We start from the raw sequence: 22897 nt of genomic DNA on the forward strand, positions 1-22897 counted from the left end.
GGCTTCCCGGGTTCCTGACTCCTTGTGCTATTATTTCTCAACAATACATCTATTGTTTTTAGGCGTATATGTTTTTGTGACATACACCTTCACAAACACCTTAGTGATGTCACTAACATATTCAGTTCACATCTAAACCCAGACATTTCATTCTGGCATGAGAAGGGTCTTTTGCGCCACCTGTTGGCCATAATATAGTAACACATTGCGCTCAATTAAACAGCCTAATACGTATTCAAATACGCCAGTTCATTAGAGTTCATTAGACACACTAGTCCATGGGTGCAGATGCCGGGGGGATCATAAAAACATGAATTGTCCCCCCAATAAAAATAATGTATTTTCAGACTTCACATTCTTCATATTTTAGATTCACATCTAAAAAGAAATGATTGAAATGGTGGAAGAAATAATGTTTGACAGAATAGTTGCATACCAGCAAAAAAAAAACAAAAAACTTTTGTGTCCTCCCCCCCCCCATTCCTGACATCAGATCTGCACCCCTGCTCAGTCCTGTTGTGGTCTGAGTTTCTTCTCCTCTTCCAACCTGTAGAAAAGACCGAGTATTTTCATTCATTCATCTTCTGTAACTGCTTATTCCTGTTAAGGGTCATGGGGGTCTGCTGGAGCCTATCCCAGCTGTCATCGGGTAAGAGGCGGGGGTACACCCTGGACAGGTCTAGTCTATCGCAGGGTCAACACAGACAGACAGACAACCATTCACACTCACACCTACGGCCAATTTAGAATCACCAATTAACCTAACCAGCATGTCTTTGGATGCTGGGAGGAAGCTGGAGTACCCGGAGAGAACCCACGCTGACACAGGGAGAACATGCAAACTCCACACAGAAAGGCCCAGTCGGCCCATGGATTCGAACCCGGGACCTTCTCGCTGTGAGGCATCAGTGCTAACCACCTCACCACTGTGCCGCCCTGAAGTATTTTCTCTCTGTCTAAATGATTCTTAATGGTGCAGATATGTTTGGAAGGTCACTCACAAACAGAGTCCTCTGCCCTTTTGTAGATGAGCAGCAGAACAACAGGTAACAGTAAAACTATCACCACCACAGGAACACATACAACCACAACCAAGAGGGAACGTGGTTGAGAGACAAGAGAAGAACGAGGAAGAAGAAGAGTGTAACATAACTGTTGATGACACTGAGCTGATGAACGTTACATTTAGTGATAGAAGAACAGTTCAATAAACCTGCGCGTGATGTTTCAGGAAGGTTGGTGGCTTCAGAGGAGGATGATGAAGGTGTGTGGACATTACAGTCTGTGTTGTTGTAGTGAGGGATGATGAGAGATACACTGTTGTTGAAAACTGACCAAGAGTCAGTGTTGGTTGTGAAGCTGTGAACAATGAAACAATCAGAAATGGAGACAAATAAATCCCGGTGAGTGATTTCCTCCTGATGTTACAGGGTGCTTGAGAAAATGTAATGATTCAATCATCTGCAAACAGTCAAACTGTTGGATTTATAACAACACAGCATGGAGCAGGAGGTGAACTGTTTGTTTCATTAACATCAGATGAAACTGTTTCTTCAGACAGATATGTTCAGTGAAACAGACATGAAGGAACATTTTCATGACTTTCAGTGGAAACTCACCTTCTGTGACAATGATCTCAAAGTCCTCAGACGAATCTGGAAGCATAGATCTGTCCAAATAACATCTGTACTGTCCTGAGTCAGACATTTTCAGCTGTGTGATCCTCACATACAGAATGCCATCTGATAGACGACCTCTATTTATATATTTAATGCTGTATCTGTCTCTCTGAGCTGTGTCATTAGTTGTTTCAATGAGAATGTTTCCTCCTTCACATTTATGCCTAGACGCCGTCTCATGTTTGCTGTTTCTTGTGTTACTAAGAAAAACCACAAAAGCAAAAAAAATAACTGTGTATTTTTCCCACGGTCTAAATACAACAAACTGCAACTTTAAAGCCTAAAAAACAAAGGCAGGAGAATATCTGATATTTACAGAGAAATATTTCTTAGTGAAAGTACTCATTGAGGAAGATGAAGCAGATCAGAGTGTGACAGACTTTCATATTGAGGCTCTGATGGTTTACCAATAACTCTACATCCTCTTCACTGTTAAACCAGGAACGTCCCACTTCTCTTAAAGATATGGTCACTCCTCTGAACACAAGACACACTCTACTCTCCTCCCCTTTATATCTAATATGTGTGCGTTTCTAATCCAGATTTCAGTGTTTATGAAGTTTATGGTTTATGAGCAATTTTAAATCCAAAGTAATTTTAACACTGACAGCGTGAAGTCTCACTACATTACCCATCAGTCAAGAGTCAGTAGTAAATCTATTTACCTTGACTTTAGTATAAACTTAATTATTTAACACAAACAAGGTCATTATGAAATCATATCATACTGAGGGACACGGTGTGCAGGAGGATCGCACACATATTTGGATTTCACCACATATCTAAACACATCTCTGACGTTTCACTTTCCTAAATGATGGAGTCTGATGATTTCTATCTGTTTAACTGATATGTGACTTTAAAGCTGGTTCCTTCTCTGTGCTTGGCAGAGAACTTCTGCAGACTGTACTCTGTTACACATGCTGAGCTTCAGTCTTCTTACAAGAATAAAACTACACAGACAATCTTTGGTGAATTCTCAATCTTTATTAAATAACAATTTCCATAACACACACACTCAACACCCCATCTCTTCTGCTATGATAAGTCAATGAGCCTAATTTATTTATCCTAAAACTAATTTTAATTTCTCTGAGCATATACAGACTTCTCTGAGCATATACATGTTTTCTAAACCTTTGTATTCTTCAAGCTTAACTAAGTGCTGTTAAGGTTATTGTCTCTTTGTGGAGCTCCCTAACATACAACTCACTGCATTACCACCAGGTGGCGCTTTTGAGTTAACCGGGAAGATATTAGACCATAAATGGAATCATGAGAACAACTTTCTTTTTAACAAAAAATAAAAGAAATATAAAAACAGTATCGGCACGCTATAAAATCCAGCTCTGAATGCAGACAGGATCATCTGTGTTTTATCTCTGTGAGTGTACAGTAGGTTTGGTCCTGGTCCCTGCTGGCTGGACTGAGGCTCTGGTAGGTGGAGTCCTCACATGTGGAGACAGGAGGACAGGCCTCATTGAGAACAACCTGGAAAAAAATAACTGATTTAACTACAAATGACAAAACACCTGAAAAACACAGTAGTGGCAGCAACTTGTGGAAACAGCAGAAAACAAGGAGAACAAGAGTGAGAGGATAGAAGATAAGATAAGATACATAGTATAATGCACAGTGAAATGTATTTTTGTACCTGCAGCCAGTAGTAAAAAAAAAGTACTACAGTAAAACAGTAGAATTGCACATAACACACAAGGTAAACAATATAAGTGTAAATGTAAACCGAGAAAAATAAAATATAGACTGTAATATAGAATAAAATATAGACTGTAATATAGAATAAAATATAGACTATAAACTCAAGTGTAAACTTAGAGGGGGGTAGCTCGTATATATACACACATTTACAGTATGGAAAGCAGCTACGTGAGTAAAGTGCAGTGGTGCAATGGCATTTAAGTCCGGTTAAGGCTCAGAGTTGAGCAGGTAGATGGCATGTGGATAGCCTCTCAGTCTTTGTCCTCAGGCATGAAACAATCCATCAGGTCGGAAACGCCGACCTGATGGCAGTAGAGAGAAGAGAGAAGAGAGGCCGCTGTTTGGTTTTTGGCCGGTAGTTTACAGTGGATTTATATTGTTACTGTATTTATTTTCTTTTTCTCTTCAGACATTATCTGCAAATATCAAATTCTTGTTTAAAACAAAGAGCTCCGTTTAATATAATGATATAATGATGGTCTGAGTTTCTCCACAGTGCAGCAGAGAGCATCTTAAAAGGAGACAGTGAGAATTAAGACAGATGAGTTAAAGAAAGTCACCTCAGTCCCATGGGTGCAGATCCCATGGGACATGTCCCCCCCCCCCCCCAATTTCTGAAAAACATGAATTGGTGAGGCTGACAGACACATTGTTATGTATTTCAGACAGTGAACCTTCAACTTAACCATATGTCTGAGACCCACAGAGGAAGTAGAACATTAACTTTATGGAAGGACTTTGTAATAAGGACTCTCTTATATTGGTGAACAACCTGGTGGCCCTTATTTTGACCAGGCCCCTGTTTTTAAGCATCAGTCACTCACTGACACAAGATCAGACCTGGATCTAAAATAACAACATTTAAATGAGCAGGTCCATTCGCCGTAGGTTGTGTCTGAACAACGCTGCAAGCTGATGGGCTATTTCCGAGAAAGGAGCTCTGACTCAGCACAAAGGACCAACCCAGATAACGGTACAAGCGTTTCATAACATCAAGCCTGTACTCAGCTGAGGTTCACAAACCCACAAGTGCCGTGTCCTCTTCTCTTTGCTCTGGCTGTCATGGCACTCCTCTCCGTCCTCACTCCTTTTCTGGCAGTTATTCTGTGTCTGGTGATTGGTTTCATGCTGGTGAAATCACGGGAGACCACCTCAACGCCTCCGGACAAAAGTAAAGGGGCGCCAAAAGGGGACTTCAGACCATGGGTGGACCAGGACTTACAGGATGATACAGAGAACACAGCAAAAGAAGGCGGTGAGAGCTGAGCACAAACTTTTTATTCGGCCAGGCAGAACTTATTTACATGCATGTGGAGCCAGTAAGGAAGCAAACGTAAGCACACTGCAGGCAGTGTAGGAAAAAGCATTAAGACACTGTAACACTGAAGCTATCTGTTGAAGCTGCTGCTGGTGGAGCTAGTTTGAACTACCTTATAGGCTGCTGCTTACAGTTTTATGAACAGGGACAGCAGAAAAATCTGAAGGATCATAACATGATCGATGGGAACAAGATGAACCAAAGAAGAAAGATGAAAAGTTCCAATTCCCAAATTTATTCTCAGTTTATGGATTTTTAGTAGCTTAGAGGGAAAAGTTGCAAAAGACAAAAAAGGTGGTTTAATATACCTCCAAACTTTTCTTAGGTACAGTACTTGAATGAATGTACTTTAGTTTCCAACACTTCCAAGTTTCCCAGCAGAACACTGTATTTTCACAAGATGGTCAATGTTATTTAGTTCTCCTGTCAGTGGTTTTAATGTTCGGTGTTTATTCATGGGGAGAAGTAGCTGGCGTGTTTCATATCTCTTGCGCTCTGTAGTGTTACAGCTGAGTATCAGAAAACTTTCACTGCTTTTTGTCATTTTAGATGATGATGAGTGGGTGGACAGCCACGATGAGGAGAGCCTTGCACATGTTCCCTACTCACCACCGCGTTACGCTGAGGACAAAATGCTGGAGAGATCCAAAGACTTTTATACTGTGATGAACCAGCGGAGGTCTGTGCGATTCATCAGCTCGGAGCCAGTCCCGCGAGAAGTCATCGACAATGTCATCCGCACGGCAGGCATGAAACATTATCAAATATAAAACACACTCAAATTTTCTAATGCAGATACCATACAGCCCATGAGCAAAGAGCATGACTTTTGTAATCCCTTTTCTCTCTCTTCTTCTGAGCAGGCACAGCACCAAGTGGAGCGCACACAGAGCCCTGGACGTTTGTCGTGGTCTCAGATCCGGAGACGAAGCACCAGATCAGACTGATAGTGGAAGAAGAAGAGGAGATGAACTACCGCCAGAGGATGGGGGATAAGTGGGTCCATGACTTAGCCAAGTTCAGGTGAAGCACTCTAGAACACTAGACTCATGTTTCTCAACCCACTGTAGTCTTTATGTCCAAAGAAAACTCATATCCAGAATCTGTCCTCTTTCTCACAACTTCATTTCTCTTGCAGGACAAATTGGATTAAGGAGTACTTAGATGTCGCTCCATACCTGATACTTATCTTTAAACAGACCTATGGGATTCTACCAAGTGGCAAGAAAAGAACACACTACTACAATGAAATCAGTGTCTCCATATCCTGTGGGATCCTGCTGGCTGCATTACAGGTAAAGCATAACCTGACACCTTGAAATCTATGCTCGTTCTAACCCCTTAGATGCATGCTACAAGTGATAAACTAGGTAGTATTTCACTTGTCTAGTAAACTGCAGGAATGTGTTTGAAAAAACAGCAGGACTTCATTTGTTCATTCATTTGTTTTATCAGAACGTGGGTCTTGTCACCGTCACATCGACGCCCCTCAACTGCGGCCCACAGCTCAGGCTCCTCCTCAAACGTCCGGCCAACGAGAAGCTGCTGATGCTGCTCCCTGTAGGTTATCCTGCCTCAGACGCAACCGTGCCTGACTTGAAGCGCAAACATCTGGATGATATTATGGTGCAGATGTGAGAGTCAGCAAGTTGGCCGAGAACATGAAAGGCAAAAAGCAAATATCCTTTTTTTATTTCTTCATCGGAGTCTTTGCCTGCAGCTGAAATATAATGGTATGCTTTCACTGTACGTATACTGTATGAGGTAAAGAATCTACAGCTATTGTTATGCAATAAAGCTATGTTTTGAAGAAAAAAAAGGCAATGTACCCTTTGAGTTTTGTTCAAGTGTGTAACTAAGTAAGAAAGTCAAGAAAAAGTGACATTAATCTATTCATAGCCTTCAAACTAAACTATTTACTGACAAGTGTACTCTTATTTATATGCTCTTTACTTTTATTATATATGAAGGCAAATTAGTCCCATAGTTTAATTCTGCTATGGCTTGCACACAATTAAGAAATGGGAAAAGAAACTGGGAACACTGAGAAGTTCTTCCATGTAGAACTCCCTACATATTTAGAGAAAGAAGTGAATAAACCTTGAGAATCCCACTGGCAGTCCAAGATAAAGGCCAGAAGTACAGCTGTTAATCAAACAAGCACAAAGGTCATCTGCTCTAACGTGCTTGGGTAATTTGTTTTTTTGTGAAATAACTGAGCTTACTAATGTGATGACCTTGAACATTAAATTATGAGACTGACTGTAGTATGTGTTATTGTGTTTGAGCATGCATTAAAACCTGTTTTATATCCAGGCATGTTAATTATCTTGACTAACAAGAAGAAGGTTATGTGTATTGCGTGTGCCACCACTTGAGCAGCATAACAACAGTGATTATCAGAGGAAGGTTTCAGGATTTGATGTATTTTTGCCTAAGCATATATCCACTATACAAAATATAATCGCTTTTTTATGCAAAATCATGACTGAAGCCTGAAAAATCATTTTTGTGTTGCTTACTTCCTCATGCTGGGATTTTTGTGGGATTTTTCTCCTTACACCACCAAAAATTATTTTACTAGTGTCCCATGTGCAACATTTGTAGAAGATGACCTGACACTTCCTTAACCGTTAAGTTTAGTGTAAAATCACATTTATTTGAGTGCTTAAAATCAACCTCAAAACGCAATTTACGCTCAGCGCACCTGTCCTACTCCCGTTCTACCGCTAGGGGTCAGTAGCGCCTCCGGTGACTCGCGCAGAAGAAGAGACCACATTTAGCGACCACGTATACCTCGAGAATTTTGGCTGGATGCTAGCTGGCTAGGTCTCTCAGGTCTCACACATTGGGCTAGAAGGGGAAAGCGCAGCGGTGGAGAAGAAGGGCGACCCAAGCGCCGCTACGAAATGGCCGGACAACAGTTCCAGTACGATGACAGCGGCAATACGTTCTTCTATTTCCTAACGTCCTTCGTCGGACTTATTGTGATCCCAGCCACATATTACCTCTGGCCCCGGGATCAGAATGCTGGTAAGGCCTGATGTCTGGCTTAGTGCTAAGTTAGCTAAGTAACAGTGTTAGCTAGTGTAACACTATCAGGGCAGTATTTTGCCATGTCAAAGCTCTCCAGCTGGTATTCTCTTAGTTTGCGTCTGGGTCCGGGTGCACGGCCCAAACCCGGTGACACAACAACTTGTAAATGTAAGCTAGCAAGCGTTGCAGAGGTGATGCCCACGTCTGTATCACTGTTTATAGCTGAGTACAGGTCTGCCAGCGGTATCTCTTTCTCTTGCTTTATTAACTGGCAGCCCATTGGTTTTCCGTCTGTCCAAACGTGACATATTTAGCCGGTATTGCCCGCTTCCGTGGTAAAACATGAAGCTGAGAGCTCCAGCACCAAGAAGCCATTCTCACAAGTCCTCAAGCATACCTTTGTGTCTCTATTGACCATATGTCCTCATCTCTGTGCAGCTACCTGTTTGTCAACATACGGAGCAGACACTTATGTAACTTAGGCTAGCAAACTTTGCTTACCTGCTCCACTGGGCCTAACTGAATAACAGCTCACTATAGGTCGGTGGTTAAATTGAGCTAAATCTATTTCCCCTTGAGCTGGCTTGTTTGAGTCAGTCAGCACCGGCCCTGCCTAGATAAATGTCGCATTATGAGTTTTAAATGTGACTCCCTTGACAGTGCTGATGTGTCAGTAACCTCTCTCGGTTCGTCCTCCCACCAGAACAACTTCGTCTGAAGAGCCTGCGGAGGGTTCACGGCAGGTGCCTTTGGTACCGGCTCCGGCTGATGAAGTCACAGCAGAGCATTGTCCCAACACTAAAGTGAGTCTGGTGATATGTGTCCTTTTTTTCTTTTTTTTTTTTTTTTTTTCTTGCTGTTTTGAAAACATTCAAGAAGGGCGAACGCTTGTGTCGACTCATGGCTGTCAGATGACTTTACAAGAAATTACTCCAAAGCATCTGATTACCTATCTGAAAGTTGATCTCCAACACACACCTAACATAAGCTGATTAGACTGCTGCATTATGTATTATTTTAGTTATGAGTGTTCCTTCTAATGAAAGTGCAGTTTCTATTGGATTATATCCTGACAGATGACTTTCCCTGCAATGTAATAACAAGCTTGTTTCCGTGGCCGTGTGCTTCCTTCTCCTTTGTCACGTCAGGTTTGTGTGTGTGTGTGCGCCTTTCTTCAGCTGTTTGCGCTGAGAAAGCTCAGTCATCCTCCCATCAGTCGAGCCGTTATGGGCTCACTCGGTGTGTGTTTCCAGCTGGGCAGAGATGTTGTCACTCTCGCGTGAAGATGAGGCAGTGTGTAGGCAGACTCAAGCATCTACGTTTCTGTGGAAGGACGCTCTCTGGTCCAGCTCACGTTGTTTTTATGTGTAAACCTCTCAGTCATGCTGTAAACATTTAGCTTCTCTTAACATCACCCTGTTTTCTCATTGCTGTTTATTCGCCCTGTGTGGTTCATCAGCTTCCCTGCTGTTTGACTTCATACTCCCACATCACCAGACGTGCATCCTGTGTTTATCCTCAGAATTTAACAACCGTCATTTATAAATTCTCTACTAACATGGCTGCGTTCGTGACTGACGCTGCTGGAAGCACACAGCGTGCACACTGGGGGTGATTGAATCAAAATGATTCAGCCGTCTTCTCTTCTCAGAATCATTGCTTAACTCCGTACGACTGTATCATAGCGAAGGTGTTTATTACAGGAATCTATCATGTATTTTTCTGGTTGAGCAACTCAATACAACTCGGGCTAGTTAGCTGTCGTCATGGCAACTGATGCTGCAGAGCCTGCCACAGGCTTTGGGCATTGTCATGGAAACAAGTTCAACCACCATGCAGAAAATACCAAACAACAACAGTGTCAGAACCCTGGCTCGCCCTTCTGCTTTTCTGCAATAGATTAAGATGAGCTTGCATTTGTAATTAAAAAAAAAAAAAAAAAAAAAAAAAAGACTAAAGCAAGCTCTAGTCTTTTTTTTTTTCTCTTTAAATTACAAATGCTTAAAGCTGGTATAAATCGCAAGTTTGGTTTTTCAGAATAGTGTGAGAACAAGACATGCATGATGTTGTCTTAACACAGACGTTAATGTGTGAAGTTTATTTTTTTGTCCTCTTTGTGTGTTAACATTTTCAGGAAGGCAGCCTTGTTGTTTGGATGGGCTGTGTTCCTGCTGCTAGCGTACAAGGTGTCCAAGCTGGACAGAGAGTACCAGGAGTATAATCCATACGAAGTCCTCAACTTGGACCAGGTAAACACACACACAACAAATAGTTTGAGTCTTCTACAGAGTTACTGAAATACTGAATAGTTTTAGGTATTAGATATTAGATCCATATTTTGACTGACTAAAAACACGTTTATTCTGTAACTTCTGTGACTCTTATTTATTAAGCTCAACCGGATTGTTTCTGTTACTTGACAGCTGTGATAAGTTGTGTGACTGTGCTTCTGTCTCCAGGGTGCATCGCTAGCAGAAATCAAGAAGCAATACCGTGTGCTGTCGCTCAAGTTCCACCCTGACAAAGGTGGAGATGAGACAACGTTCATGAGAATTGCCAAAGCTTACGCTGCGTGAGTTTCAGTTTGGTTTCGACTTCAGTCCAGCCGGATTGATTCACAGATAGACTGATTTACTTTTTTGTCCTTACCTGCAGTTTGACAAATGAACAGTCGCGACAGAACTGGGAAACATACGGCAACCCGGATGGTCCAACAGGTAAGCGAAGCGCTTGCTCTTCCGTGTGCACAGATGGATTTTGCATTTTTACCCGGTGACACACCTTCTGTGGTGATGCCTCTGTGTCAGCCTCTTGTTCAACTAAACAAGATTAACTGAAAAAATGTCCATCTATGGCTTTGACACAGACTTTGCTCTAGGTCTTCATAGTGCATTTTAACAAGGTGCCAAAATTATTTAGATTTTGATGGCTGAATGAATCTGATTAGAAAGAAGTAGAAGTCTTCCCCATGGTGTTAAGTGGTGTGCATGAACTTCCATATGGTCCAGAAATTTTGCATGAGGATTGCCTAAACTATCTAAAAAGGAAATCTTGTTCCTCTTATCCAATGCCTCCTTTGTCTCTCTTTTTAGCAACCAGCTTTGGCATTGCGCTGCCTGCCTGGATTGTTGACCAGAAGAACTCTATGCTGGTATATTTTCATCAATATGTTTCATTTGCTTTGTGTGGTTTTGTATTTAAAAAGCCAACATGATTAATGTTGAACCCAGTGTTACAACACTATTCACACTGTTATAGGTTCAATTTTAAATGTATTTGTTTTTCTTTTAGGTGCTGTTGGTGTACGGTCTGGCCTTTATGGTCATCCTTCCTGTTGTTGTGGTATGTTTATTTTTGCCATGATTTCAAATTGGGTTCCATAAAACCTCAAACTGAGGGTGTGTCTTTTTGACCTTTGGTCTTCTTCCACCGGTACTTTAGGGCACATGGTGGTACCGCTCAATCCGATACAGCGGAGATCAGATCCTCATCAACACCACGCAACTCTTCATGCATTTCATGTACAAGACGCCTAACATGAACATGAAGCGTGAGTTACTCCCTCGCTAGCTGCAGTAAAGTGCACGTGTTTTTGCTTTACTGTTGGCATTCTGTTGTATGTATTTAAAATGATTTGGTGGAAAGTTTTAGAATTATTTATTTTGACTAATTCTGATTGTGACTGACTGTGCCCCCCCCCAGGGTTAGGCATGGTGTTGACGGCAGCATTTGAGTTTGACCCTCGCAGCAATAAAGAAGCCACCATAAGACCAACGGACAACATTGAAGTTCCACAGGTAAAAACGACAGCGTTGAAGCATGTGCATCTGTGTGTGGAGTCTCTCTGTTTCTTTGAACAATATTTTATTGCGGATTTGAAAACCTTTAACTCTGATCCTGTTTTCCTAAGAAACCATTAATCCACGGGATAGAGATTAGTTACCAATAAAGACTATTCTTCTGTTGTCCTGCAGCAAATCATATTACAGGATCATTCAGGAAATCTCAGGACCTGCTAACCATAGGCCCCTTTCTCAGAGTCCTGCCCAAAACAAATGCATCTGAGCAACTACAGGGTTTATTTGTGCAATTCTTTGTCTTATAGTAAAGGCGGCCCTTTCAGGTTTACTGCAGTACGTGTAAGAATAGGATTTTATGTTAGTGGGTCAGAGAAGATGAAGATAGAACACAGCAACATTAGCTGTTGGTAAGGGCCTCTTTAGGTAAGCTCTCCAAAATGGCTATTTTGGCACATTTGTGGACCATCTGTATGCTCAGCTACCCCCAGTCAGCGCTAGGGTCAGCAGCATCATGGCTACAAACAACTCATAAATCAGCCGTGTCTGTAGAAGAATGTGTTTTACTGCTACATCTGTCCACTCAGAAACTTGGTGAAAAATTTGCTGAACTCATACTTCCGTCTTTCTTGCAGTTGATCCGCGAATTGGGAAATATTAATGTGAAGAAGAAGGAGCCTCCGTTCTGCTATCCATACAGTTTGAAGGCCAGGGTCTTAGTGCTTTCTCACCTGGCTCGCATGGATGTGTCAGAGGAGCTGGAGGAAGGTAGGACACAGTCTGAGGTTGAAGTCATATTGTCAATTCTAAATATGATAAAGGCATAAAGGGGAGATAAAGGTGACATGTATCTTAAATAAAGGATAATAAAGATTCTAGTTTATCTCCTTTCCCCAGTGTCAGATGTATTCGCATTGGTTTGTATTTTAACATGATGTGCTGTATTTGTTAGCATGCCTTCAAAGCATCAGAAGAGGGCAGGAAGCAGTTATTTAGTTCCAAAAAATGAGAAACAAAGCATGTACACAAGTTGTTTGGATATGAGTTAATTATGAATACACACAGCCTGACCCTGCTGCATTGCTACACTCGTGCAGGGGTTTACCTACTCTGCTAACTCAAGCTTTTGGAAGTCTTTCCTCTGTGAAAACACATCTGTGTTATTTTTCAGTGTTTTGACTTTTATAAAAGTGTATACAACTAAATAATGACTAAACTCTAACTGGTATTTGAATCATCCATCAGATGATTATGGCTCCGTAGTCCATCTGAAGTCTAGATCTAGGAAACGTTTAATCTACTGCAATGACATGAAGGTCAATAATCAAAGAGGATCTCTGTATTAGTGCTTTGAAAATATTTCACATTGGACTAATCTTCTTAAGAAACACGATAGAGGTCATCATTGTTGTGTATGTTTCTCTTTCAGATCAGAGGTTTGTGGTGAGGAAGTGTCCAGCTCTCCTCCAGGAGATGATCAATGTGGGCTGTCAGCTTAACATGATGGCTAACAGCAGAGGAGGTGCGTATACTTATACATATTGTTTCTTTGAGCCACGATGAAAAGAGTAATACAACAGCTGATCTGTGAAATATTGTTAATACTGTCATCGGTATGATGCATTTGTATGATTTTATACACTTGAATTCCTCTGTGCAGGATTCCACGCTCCTCGGCTGGTAACCATAGAGAACTGTATGAAGCTGACCCAGATGATAGTGCAGGGTCTGCAGGAGTCAAAGTCGCCACTGCTGCAGCTGCCTCACTTTGAGGAGGAGCACCTCCGCTACTGCATCTCTAAGAAGGTACCTGTGCACACACATACACACACACACAAACGATATACTGCTACAGAAAAAGATGAAGCTGATATGTTCTCTTACTGTCATCCGCCGCCTCTCCTCTCCAGTATAAGGTCCGAAGCCTCCAGGACCTGGTGAGCCTTAAGGACTCTGACAGACGCAGCATGCTGCGTTTCCTGGGGGAGGAGAAGTATGACGAGGTCATGGCTGTGCTGGGCAGCTTCCCTCACATCACTATGGATACCAAACTGCAGGGTCAGTCCTAAAAGACACACACACTCGAACACACTTTGTTTGACCACCAGAAGACACACGCCAGCTTCAACACCTCAATATATATAACTAAAAGGCTTCATATTACTCAGTTTAGCTGAAGAGATAAAGTATCACTTTAGTTTGATGTCTGATTTAAATTCAGATGGACTGATAAACAAACTGAAGGCTGCTTTTAATATGGCACTTTTTTAGTCACAGATTCCTTTCTACATGTACGCAGTTGAAAATATGACTGATTGTGTAAACTGACAATCCATTACTATTAAACCTATTACCCAGTTGTTAATTAATTGTGAGTCTATTTGTGTTTGTCCGAGTTTTAGTACCCTAAGTCATATTTCTTGTTTCTACAGTGTTAAAACCTTAAAAAATTGTTGCACTGCACCTTTAGAAAAATACCGCTGTCCCTTTACAAAGACGGTAGTCTTGAGTTGTTGCTGAAGTTGCGCATGGCTGCAGATGTGTGCCGTTGAACTGAGGGCATGTTGCGAGAAAAAGTAAAAGACAATGAAAGCCTTTCTGTCTCTCTTTATCTTCGCAGTCCTTGATGATGAAGACAGCAATAACATCACAGCAGGCTCAATTGTCACAGTAACTGTCACCTTAACAAGAAAACGCATGGCGGTAAGAAAGCATTGCATTTTGGCTTAACACAGATTTTGTTTGACATACTATATGTTGTTTATTAGTTTTAATGTAAGGGTGCTGCCCTGTACATGCACTTCCATGCATGGCCACTAGAGTGCACTGTTGACTGTATGCTTGGCTGGAGATAATAGAGTTAATAGATCTTTTGGAGATAATTCGCTGTATATTGTGTGTTTAGGATATGTTTGAAAAGGAGCAGGAGACAACGCCATGTCCAGGAGAGGAAGCAGCCCCTACAGAGGACCCAGTAAGGATAAAGCACACAAACGGAGCATGTCAACTCAAATCAGTTCAAAAACACAACTGTTTGGGTCAGATTTTGCCATGAACAAAAGTTAAATGCTTTAAAGAATCTTGTAGTGGTTACCTAACCTCCTTTTCTTTTGTGGTATAAAGCAAGGAGACGCAAGTAAAGCCAAAACCAAAGTGTGGCAGAACAAAAGCAAAGGGGCGAAGAAGACAGCCAAGTCTAAGAAGAAAAAATTAACCAAGAAGAAGGCCACACCTGCTCCTGTCAAAACCAAGCAGGCCAATGGCAACGTGGCAGGAAATGTAAGTGTCCACGCTTCCCTTTTTTTTTTTTTTCCATTCACATTTGGTTTCGTTAATTCTCAATTTCAAAAGTGATGATGCTTGTGTCCTAAATCTGTAATGTTTGTGTCGCAGGAAGTGGTTGCGGCATCAACAACAGTTGCTACAGCGGCGAAGGAGGAAGAGGATGAAGTTTCAGACAAAGGCAGTGAGTCAGACGAAGGCGATGCCAACAAGGACTCTCCCAGCGAGAGAGACGAAGACAGTGACAAACAAAGCGACACAGAAGTTGATGAGATGGTGGGCGATGATGAGGAGGTCAGTGACCTTGAGTGACAACTTCATGATGAACATATCATTCACTAAGCCTCATAGACGTTTCACGCACAGTGTTTAAGTCAAGCACATGAAAGGAAACACTGAACTAATCGTGTACTGTCCACTCTTGCCCCATCAGGAGTGGGAGGCGTTGCAGCAAAGCATCCAGCGGCGGAAGCGGGCGCTGCTAGAAACCAAGTCGAAGGTGACTCACCCCGTCTACAGTCTCTACTTCCCTGAAGAGAAGCAGGAGTGGTGGTGGCTCTACATCGCCGATCGCCGAGATCAGACCCTTGTCTCCATGCCCTACCTCGTCTGCACACTAAAGGACACAGAAGAGGTGAGATTGTTCTTTCTATGTTTGTAAGGAGGCAGCTGGGTGCAAAATAAAGTGTGAGTCTTTTTACATATAATATCTCTGTTGATAAAAAAGACATACATTTGTCAGAAATCTCCCTTAACCCCTTAAAGTTTTTATCTTCAGATGACTTGTTTTGTCCAACCAACAGACCTGAATACTGTATATTCAGTCTATAAAAATATGAGCAGAAACATTTAATAAAACATGAATGTTTCGGCGTGTTTTTTGTCGTGTGCCAATAATACAGTTTGTGTGTTACTGTGCGTGTGTGTTGTATTAAAAAACTTGGAGGCCATATTGTGGCTTATACAAAAACCCATAGAGGGCATAGAAAGGTCTTAATAAGTTAGTGTGTGCTCACGTTTCTGTCGCCCCTTTGCACATCCTGTTGCTAGGCAACCCATCGAACTTGTGTCATTATTTGTTCAGAGAAGTGCGCGTATGTGTTTATTTTGCACAATTTGCACCTCTGATCTCGGTGTTCACCAGCAACGGCACGGACAGACGGCAAGGTAAAAGCTTAATGAGGCCTGTGAAAGTCTGCACGAGCAGCTGTCCCCGCTCCGAAGGAATGTAATGGCGAGGGGCGACCCTCCCGGTGCATGACGGGGTCATTGGCGAGAAATCCATGAGTCTGTTACGTCCTCTGTTGTTTGTGTCGTGTGACTGACCATAGCTGCGTGTGTGGCAGTTGTGCTTTTAGCGAGGGCACCTTTCAGCAACAGGCCGGGCCAGTAAATTGCCGCTATGTTCACAGCTTATTCTCTGCTCACACGCTGAATAATAATTAGTCTCATTGTGCCCGTAATTAGATGTTTGCCATATGTAATTGCACAACATAGTAATCACAGCCTGAGGTGATGTCGGCCTAATATTTACAGTTGGATCCCATCATTATGCAGTGGTTCATTTGTGATTACCCACCACACTGTGACAGCAGATTGTGGAAGCTTGTGATATCCAGAAATATTTGTCCTCCTTTTGGTGCTGGCGTAAGTTCTTTTCATGAGAAGAGAAGAAGATGTGAAATACTGATTACAGCCATTGTGTTCCTTTATATTGTGACAATTGATATTTGACATTAACATGCTTCTGTGATTAGAATTTAACTTGGTCAGCTAAAGGTAAATGAAATTAACTAGTGTGTGTGTGTGTGTGTTGGTGTCATTTTCCAGGTGGAGCTCAAGTTCCCAGCCCCCTCCAAAACAGGAAACTACCAATATTCTGTCATCCTCCGTTCTGATTCCTTCATGGGACTGGACCAGATCAAACCACTCAAGGTAACAACAAAGCTCCATATGTGTTCGTGGGATTTCACGGGGATTGTCTTCCCGTGGCTGGAGTATTTTATGGAGCCATTTCCACAGCCAAATCGGTGTAAACTGGTTCTTGTCCTGCCAAAGTGGCGGGGACAATCGCCCCACCAGGCTACGGCCAAAATGTAGCAGACGCTTGCTGAACAATGAGGATTATTGGTGCCAAGGTGTTTGGAATAATGGGATCTGTTGCAAGCCAAACAGATCATTATTTGTATTGTGTTTCTTTTAATCTTCAGCACCTGACGGACATTGGAGTGCACTTATGGTTAGGTGCTGTTGTGATTAATTAAGAATTGAACAATTCATAACTCACCTATTCATCTTAAATACTTTATTTTTAATGATGGTATTCAGATAAGGTTTGAACCAAGTCTAGAAAGTCCTAAATTATAACATTTTCCTACTGAATGGATTAACAAAAGGTCGACATTAACTTCACATTAACTAGTTTTATTTTGTTTTACTAATCATCAGAATAATAGCCTAGGGAGGCCATAGGGAGGCAGCAGAATTTACAAGTTGTTCAAACAAGTATTTAAAGAAAATGAATGCAGTCTGAATGAATCTCGGCAGTACGTTATAAACGTGGCTTGTCTTCGTCATGTTTTTCTGTTGAATGGATTCGGTTGTGTCTATAAAATTGGGGGAAAAATCATCTTATTACCAGCAATCTGATATATCAGCTCCACAGTGGGCAAAACCACTTAGTGCAGGGCAAAGCTACTTATAGCAGGTCAAAAAAGTCCATTATGTCATATGTTTTTGGACATGTACACATAGACATCTTTTTTCATCATGTTATTTAGCGTCCATATAAACAGTTAAGATGGAATCTCTTCAATCGGGTTGAAGAAATATTGCTAATGGAGCCTCTCAACTGGGAAAAATTAATGAAAAGCACAAATTTCAAGCTCTATTTCGTTGCATTTGTAAGTGAAAATGTATAAATATGACCTGGTAAAACTAACAGGTCATTTATCACTTCCTGTCCACTGTGGATACTGCACAATTTATTTTTCTTATCGTACTACACACATGCTGCCAGGCTGACATTGCTTCAATGTCAAGTTACTTCAAGGATTGTTAAGACGAGCGTCCTTGACTGGTTGCCATGTCTTGATAAATCACTTCAGTGTTATATAGTATATGGGTCAGAGTCTGCAAAGGTAGTATTCATCAAACCTTCTTATACCAGTCTTCTACTGAGTGCTTAGAATTTTTATCACCATAAATTGATGCACACCGTAGACAGTACAAATAGGGACGGCAGAACTGCTTCTCAAAAATGAAGTCAAAGCAAGTAGAGCTCCCCCTGGTGACTGGCTGCAGTATAGGTCATAAGCTCCACCCCCTCCATGTTAGTGGATGGGACTTGGGCCAAACTAAAACACTCCTCAAATAATTATTTTTCTAGGATGGTCTCTGTCAATTTTAGTTAGTTAATATAGTGTTGATACATGTTCAAGTGTCAATTTGTATGGATAAGTTTCGTTTTAGTTATTTGATGCTTTAGAGACAGGATGTGACATAATGGCGACTGCCATTTGCCATGCCAACCACTCCATAAAGTGGTCCTGTGGGACCGTGAGAGTTGTAAAAAGATTTTTTGAAAACCAAGTACAGTGCATAATCCAACATTTCTTTGTAACTGGTGCAGTTAGAGCAGAGCCCAGTGTTAATTAAACAAAAACGCCGCTGAGTCTAGAGGAAGTGTGGGCGGGTCATCGATATCGCGGCTCTGCCTGGCTCCACTCGGACTATACTGCGCAGACTCTGGCTCCAAAAGTGCAAGATGGCGCTGCCCGTATTCCCGGGAAAGTAGCGTCAGTTTGGCCAATGCAAGGGAGTGGCGATACATTGTCCATATCTATACAGCCTATGGTGCACACACATTTGTAAAGCTCTTCAGTTGACCCATTGTTCTGATTGGTCTACAGACCACCAACCAGAGGGCTTGTACCTTTTGTCAAGTCCCAACTTCCTATGTTATTGTTACTATTCAATAGAGTAATAATAGAGTCTAGAGATAACATGAAGGCAGTTTTCACTTTTAATGTGTGTTTATTTCCTCCACTATACCCACACTTGTCTTCTGTATGTAACCTAGCAACAGTAACATGGGAGGTCATAAGGCCAACAAAGGGTCGATTGTAGTTAGTTTAGCATTGCAACACTGCAGAAATCTGAAAACATTGCACTAAAACACACGTTTGTGTGTCCTTTGTGTTTTCCTAGCTGGAAGTCCACGAGGCCAAAGCCATGTTGGACAACCACCCGCAGTGGGACATCCCCGACACGGAAGAGGAGGACGAGGAGCAGGAGGACAGCGACGGCATCGAGGAGAGCGAAGAGGACGACGAGGACAACGACTGAAGGCAAACACGCACACGCTCAGCCACCCATCCACTCCCCCGACCCCACAACAGCACTCGAGAGCCGCCAACGAGGAGCAGCGAAGCCGCGCCCGCCACAAGCTACACACAGCATCAGCGGGGACAATTTATACACACAGAGCCCTTCTCCATTTTACCTTTACAGTGTCATGGACTGTCAGCCTACCCCTCCTCACCCCCTTCTCTTTCTCTTTTCTACAGAGACTTGCTCACTTTCCGTCGCAGGCGGAAGAGAAATCTGTGAATACTAACAGGCCCGTGTGTGTGCGTCTGTGAGCGTGTGTGTGAGTGGATGTGAGTGCATCTGATGTGTAACCTTGTATGTCTTTGTACAGGTATGAAAGATGGACACACTGTGGACTGGGGGACCTATTATTATATGGGCTCTTTTCTTCTTTTCTTGAGGGGGGGAGAGTGGATGTGTAACAGCTGATCTCATCGCAAAGTTAACAGAAACACACAATCTCTGCACTCTTGCTCCCGTTTTCCAAGTCACTCGGCACCGATGTTTTCCACACCAATGATACTTTCTATTGTACACTTAAACTACAGAAGTTTGAGCTTTAGCCTTCTTTGTGGGGGATCGCAACCATCGAGGCATTTACTTCTTTCAGCGCATGGGGGCACATTTAGTCTGGTCTTTTGGGTTTGTTTGTTTTTTTTAAACTTTTTTTCTTCAGTCGCTGTTCCACCAGCTGTTCACACTTACGTACGTACTTGTACTTGGTGTATGTGGAAGGAGATAGATATCCAGTCAGTTCAGTTAATGACGCCTGTTCTTCCCCCATGGTTAATATGTATTCCTCTGAAAGAGACAGCTGTTTGTTTAGAGCAGGTGGATCTGGAACGACAAAAAACGTGCAGTGTTAAGATTTGTTTGATTGCAGGTATGAGTACTGCTGCATTATTAAGGGGCTAAAATACTGATATATATAGACAGACATACTTGTGGCTTTATCTTCATCCTTTTTTCTGTTGTTTTACAACTGTAGCACATTCCAGTGTATACTCGATGTCCGAAAAGGCCTTATGAATACAGCTGAAACACCACAACATACAACTCAGTGGGTGCTATGCACCAGTGCATATTTTTTGCGTAAAAATCTACCATGGTTTTCTTTTTTTTTCCAATTTAGTCTCTTCATATTAACCTATGGCCTGTCAGTCTCTTGGTACATATCACTGATCTTGCCATCACAAAGCCTCTAATTAGTTATACAGCAGTTATATGTGAGACATACATACTTTGAACAAAACACTTTTAAGACTAAGCATATTCTGTCCAGCACCTTTTTCTCTTTAGCCGATAAAGCAGAACAGGCTTAGTTTTGTGATTGCTGCAGTTTCATATGGAAATTTGTGTTGTTGTTTTTTTCCCTCCAAAGATTTTCCACCAGAATCTCCTGGAAGATTTTTTTCATTTTCTTTCTGAGTAATACAGTTCTGGCTTAGCAGATGGACCTCTGTTTCATTTAAAGTTCTTTTTCATTTTGCCTCCATTAAGATGTAGTTATTACAGATGTAACACATACTTTTCGTTGCATTCTAACCTTGATTTTTACACATGTACACGATTGTAGAGGAAAGAAAACTGAGCTTCCTTGCGGAGCTCTGCGGGCTCTCACCTTATGATGAGTTTCAGTTTTTAAATGCAATGAGTAGTCTTTCATCTGAATATCCATACTACATTTGTTTGGTTTTTGCAGCTTATATTAGAGTGTCATGTTGGTGTGAGAGAGATAAAAGTTTGAATATTCGTGGGCATCCTAACACAGCATACACACTTGCAAACTATTCCCCCAACCCCCCTCTGTAATTATGTTCAAAGCAGGCGTATGCTAACAGGTAATATTGTATTCTGAGTATTTATCGCTCTGCAATAGAATGTAGCATCAGTGATTTAATGCAGGGTGGAAGAAAAAAAAAAACTGCAGTGAGGTTAAATACGACGCCATCTCTCCCACGACAGACCCGAACCAGGCTCAGTTTGGACAACTGACTACCCAACGACTATCTGTCTGCCACTTTTGTTTACAAAGGAACTGTCATTGTAAATGGAAAAATATATTATTTGTATTTAAAATCATTTCAAATAAAAACTTTTAAATGAGTTGCCTCGCAATATCTCCTTTCCATTGTACTGTAGAGATCCGTTGAGTCCTTTAATATTGCTCTAAATGTGACAAAAATGGGGCACGCCATGTGAGACCCAAACAAAGGAGGGGTGTCATCGTGTTTTCTCGACATCGTATCTAGATAATCCGTCCTTAATCGAACATCTGCAGTGAAACGGCAAAAGGAATAAAAGGACACTGATCCAAATGGCTTCTTCAGTTCTAAAAGACTGTGGGTGTGAGTGGTGCCACACCTGAAACAACTATAGCGTCTGTTAACAACCCAGTACACGCCTGCAATTGAGGGAATTTGTTAAGATTTAACCTGGAGGTGTCGTCTTTCATTTCACAATTATTGGTTCTCTGAGGAATGTCCATTAAAGACTGGTGAAACTTTTTGGAAGGAGTTGTTAAGTCTCCGCTGGCTTATAGTCGGCGTCTCAGACCACCGCCATCCCCCTGTTCAGAGAAGGGTTGAGGCGTGCATTTACAAATGGTGAAGAGCAAGCTCTTTGGGTCAGGATTCAGCAGTCCATCTAAACCTGAAGGACAAGGAATGTTCTTTAGAGGACAACAACATCCACATTTTAGCCAAAGAAAACAAATAGTTTGAAGAGGGACTAAAGGTAGTCGAGTAGTTATAAAAAACTAGAAAACCATGTGCCAAGTGGTCTGTGTGTAGATGATGCACACCTCTTCTTTTTCAAGATGTGGCCCACAAATGGCACAATATCATAAAGGTGGGCTTTAAATTACCTTTTCAACTTCATCATACATTCATCGGACAGCTTTAAAACCACCTGCCTGATATGGTTTAGTTCTTCCTTTTTGCCTCCCACAAAGTTTGGGTACATTGGGAAATGGACATAGGCTTTCTGAGGGTGTCCTGCTGTGTCTGGCATCAGGGCGCTGGTAGGGGAGTCTTAGGGACCTGTGGATAAGCCTTGTTCCAGAGCATCACACAGATACTTGATCATTTCAGGGTATGGGTAGTTTAGAAGGCGAGTCAACAGCCTGGACTGGTTGTTCCTTAGCATTTTTTTGTGTGGTGTGGAAGTCCTATGGCTGCCTGCTGCCATTAGGGAGTGTCATTGCTATGGGGTGGGGTTGCCTGGTCAGCAACAACGTTTAGGTGGGCTGTACGTGTCTAAATAACATCCACATGAACACCAGGACCAGATTTCTCAGCAGAACATTGCATTGCAACAAGACTATTAATGCTATCCCCTTCATTGGTTTTAATGTTGTGGCTGATCGGTGTATGTAGGGAGGCAAATGGGGTCTCAGCATCAAAGGCCAGTTGTTTCCTCCTCACCTGAACAGGTGTGGGAATTCCCTGTCGGTGAGTTTTGCAAATGTGATGCCAGTTTTTCCACCATAATCAGTGATCAGGCTCAGATAATGCTGTTGCAAGCAGCACATAAACTTATTATGTTAAAAAAAAAAAAGGGGAATATAATAGATTTAATGAGGTCCACAATAAGCTCGAATGCATCCAACTCAACTTTCTAACAAATCCTGATTATTATTAAATGTTTTTGTGTATCAAAAGAAGGGCAAGCCTCTTCAGGTGGACTGCTCCTAT

The 22897-nt window shown here is 41.9% G+C and overlaps 2 protein-coding genes across 2 annotated transcripts; both read left to right on the forward strand.

Moving 5' to 3' along the window:
* Positions 1 to 4460: 4460 nt before the first annotated feature.
* iyd (iodotyrosine deiodinase) lies at positions 4461 to 6610 on the forward strand (the record flags this gene model as incomplete). The annotated part of the gene is made up of 5 exons (XM_084559891.1): positions 4461 to 4653; positions 5266 to 5463; positions 5580 to 5739; positions 5855 to 6011; positions 6172 to 6610. The coding sequence occupies 5 exons, from the start codon at positions 4461 to 4463 to the stop codon at positions 6352 to 6354; spliced, it is 891 nt and encodes a 296-aa protein (XP_084416017.1). The 3' UTR covers positions 6355 to 6610.
* Positions 6611 to 7392: 782 nt separating this feature from the next.
* On the forward strand, positions 7393 to 21408 carry sec63 (SEC63 homolog, protein translocation regulator). Its single transcript, XM_084560289.1, has 20 exons — positions 7393 to 7749; positions 8456 to 8555; positions 9887 to 10001; positions 10212 to 10324; positions 10408 to 10469; positions 10845 to 10903; positions 11044 to 11094; positions 11194 to 11302; positions 11455 to 11549; positions 12185 to 12317; positions 12979 to 13071; positions 13210 to 13355; positions 13460 to 13607; positions 14170 to 14252; positions 14455 to 14523; positions 14673 to 14828; positions 14943 to 15125; positions 15265 to 15465; positions 16662 to 16766; positions 19041 to 21408. The coding sequence occupies exons 1-20, from the start codon at positions 7626 to 7628 to the stop codon at positions 19176 to 19178; spliced, it is 2283 nt and encodes a 760-aa protein (XP_084416415.1). The 5' UTR covers positions 7393 to 7625; the 3' UTR covers positions 19179 to 21408.
* Positions 21409 to 22897: the final 1489 nt, after the last annotated feature.

The sequence above is a fragment of the Chelon labrosus genome (genome assembly GCF_963514085.1).
Source record: "Chelon labrosus genome assembly, chromosome: 14".
Taxonomy (NCBI): Eukaryota; Metazoa; Chordata; class Actinopteri; order Mugiliformes; family Mugilidae; genus Chelon; species Chelon labrosus.

Bases quoted from the DNA above. Each gene is read 5' to 3' on its own strand.
- sec63 (XM_084560289.1), top strand. From the start codon at position 7,626: ATGGCCGGACAACAGTTCCAGTACGATGACAGCGGCAATACGTTCTTC. The intron at 11,303-11,454 runs GTGAGTTACTCC...GCCCCCCCCCAG, and splicing joins GCCTAACATGAACATGAAGC to GGTTAGGCATGGTGTTGACG. The intron at 12,318-12,978 runs GTAGGACACAGT...TTTCTCTTTCAG, and splicing joins GTCAGAGGAGCTGGAGGAAG to ATCAGAGGTTTGTGGTGAGG.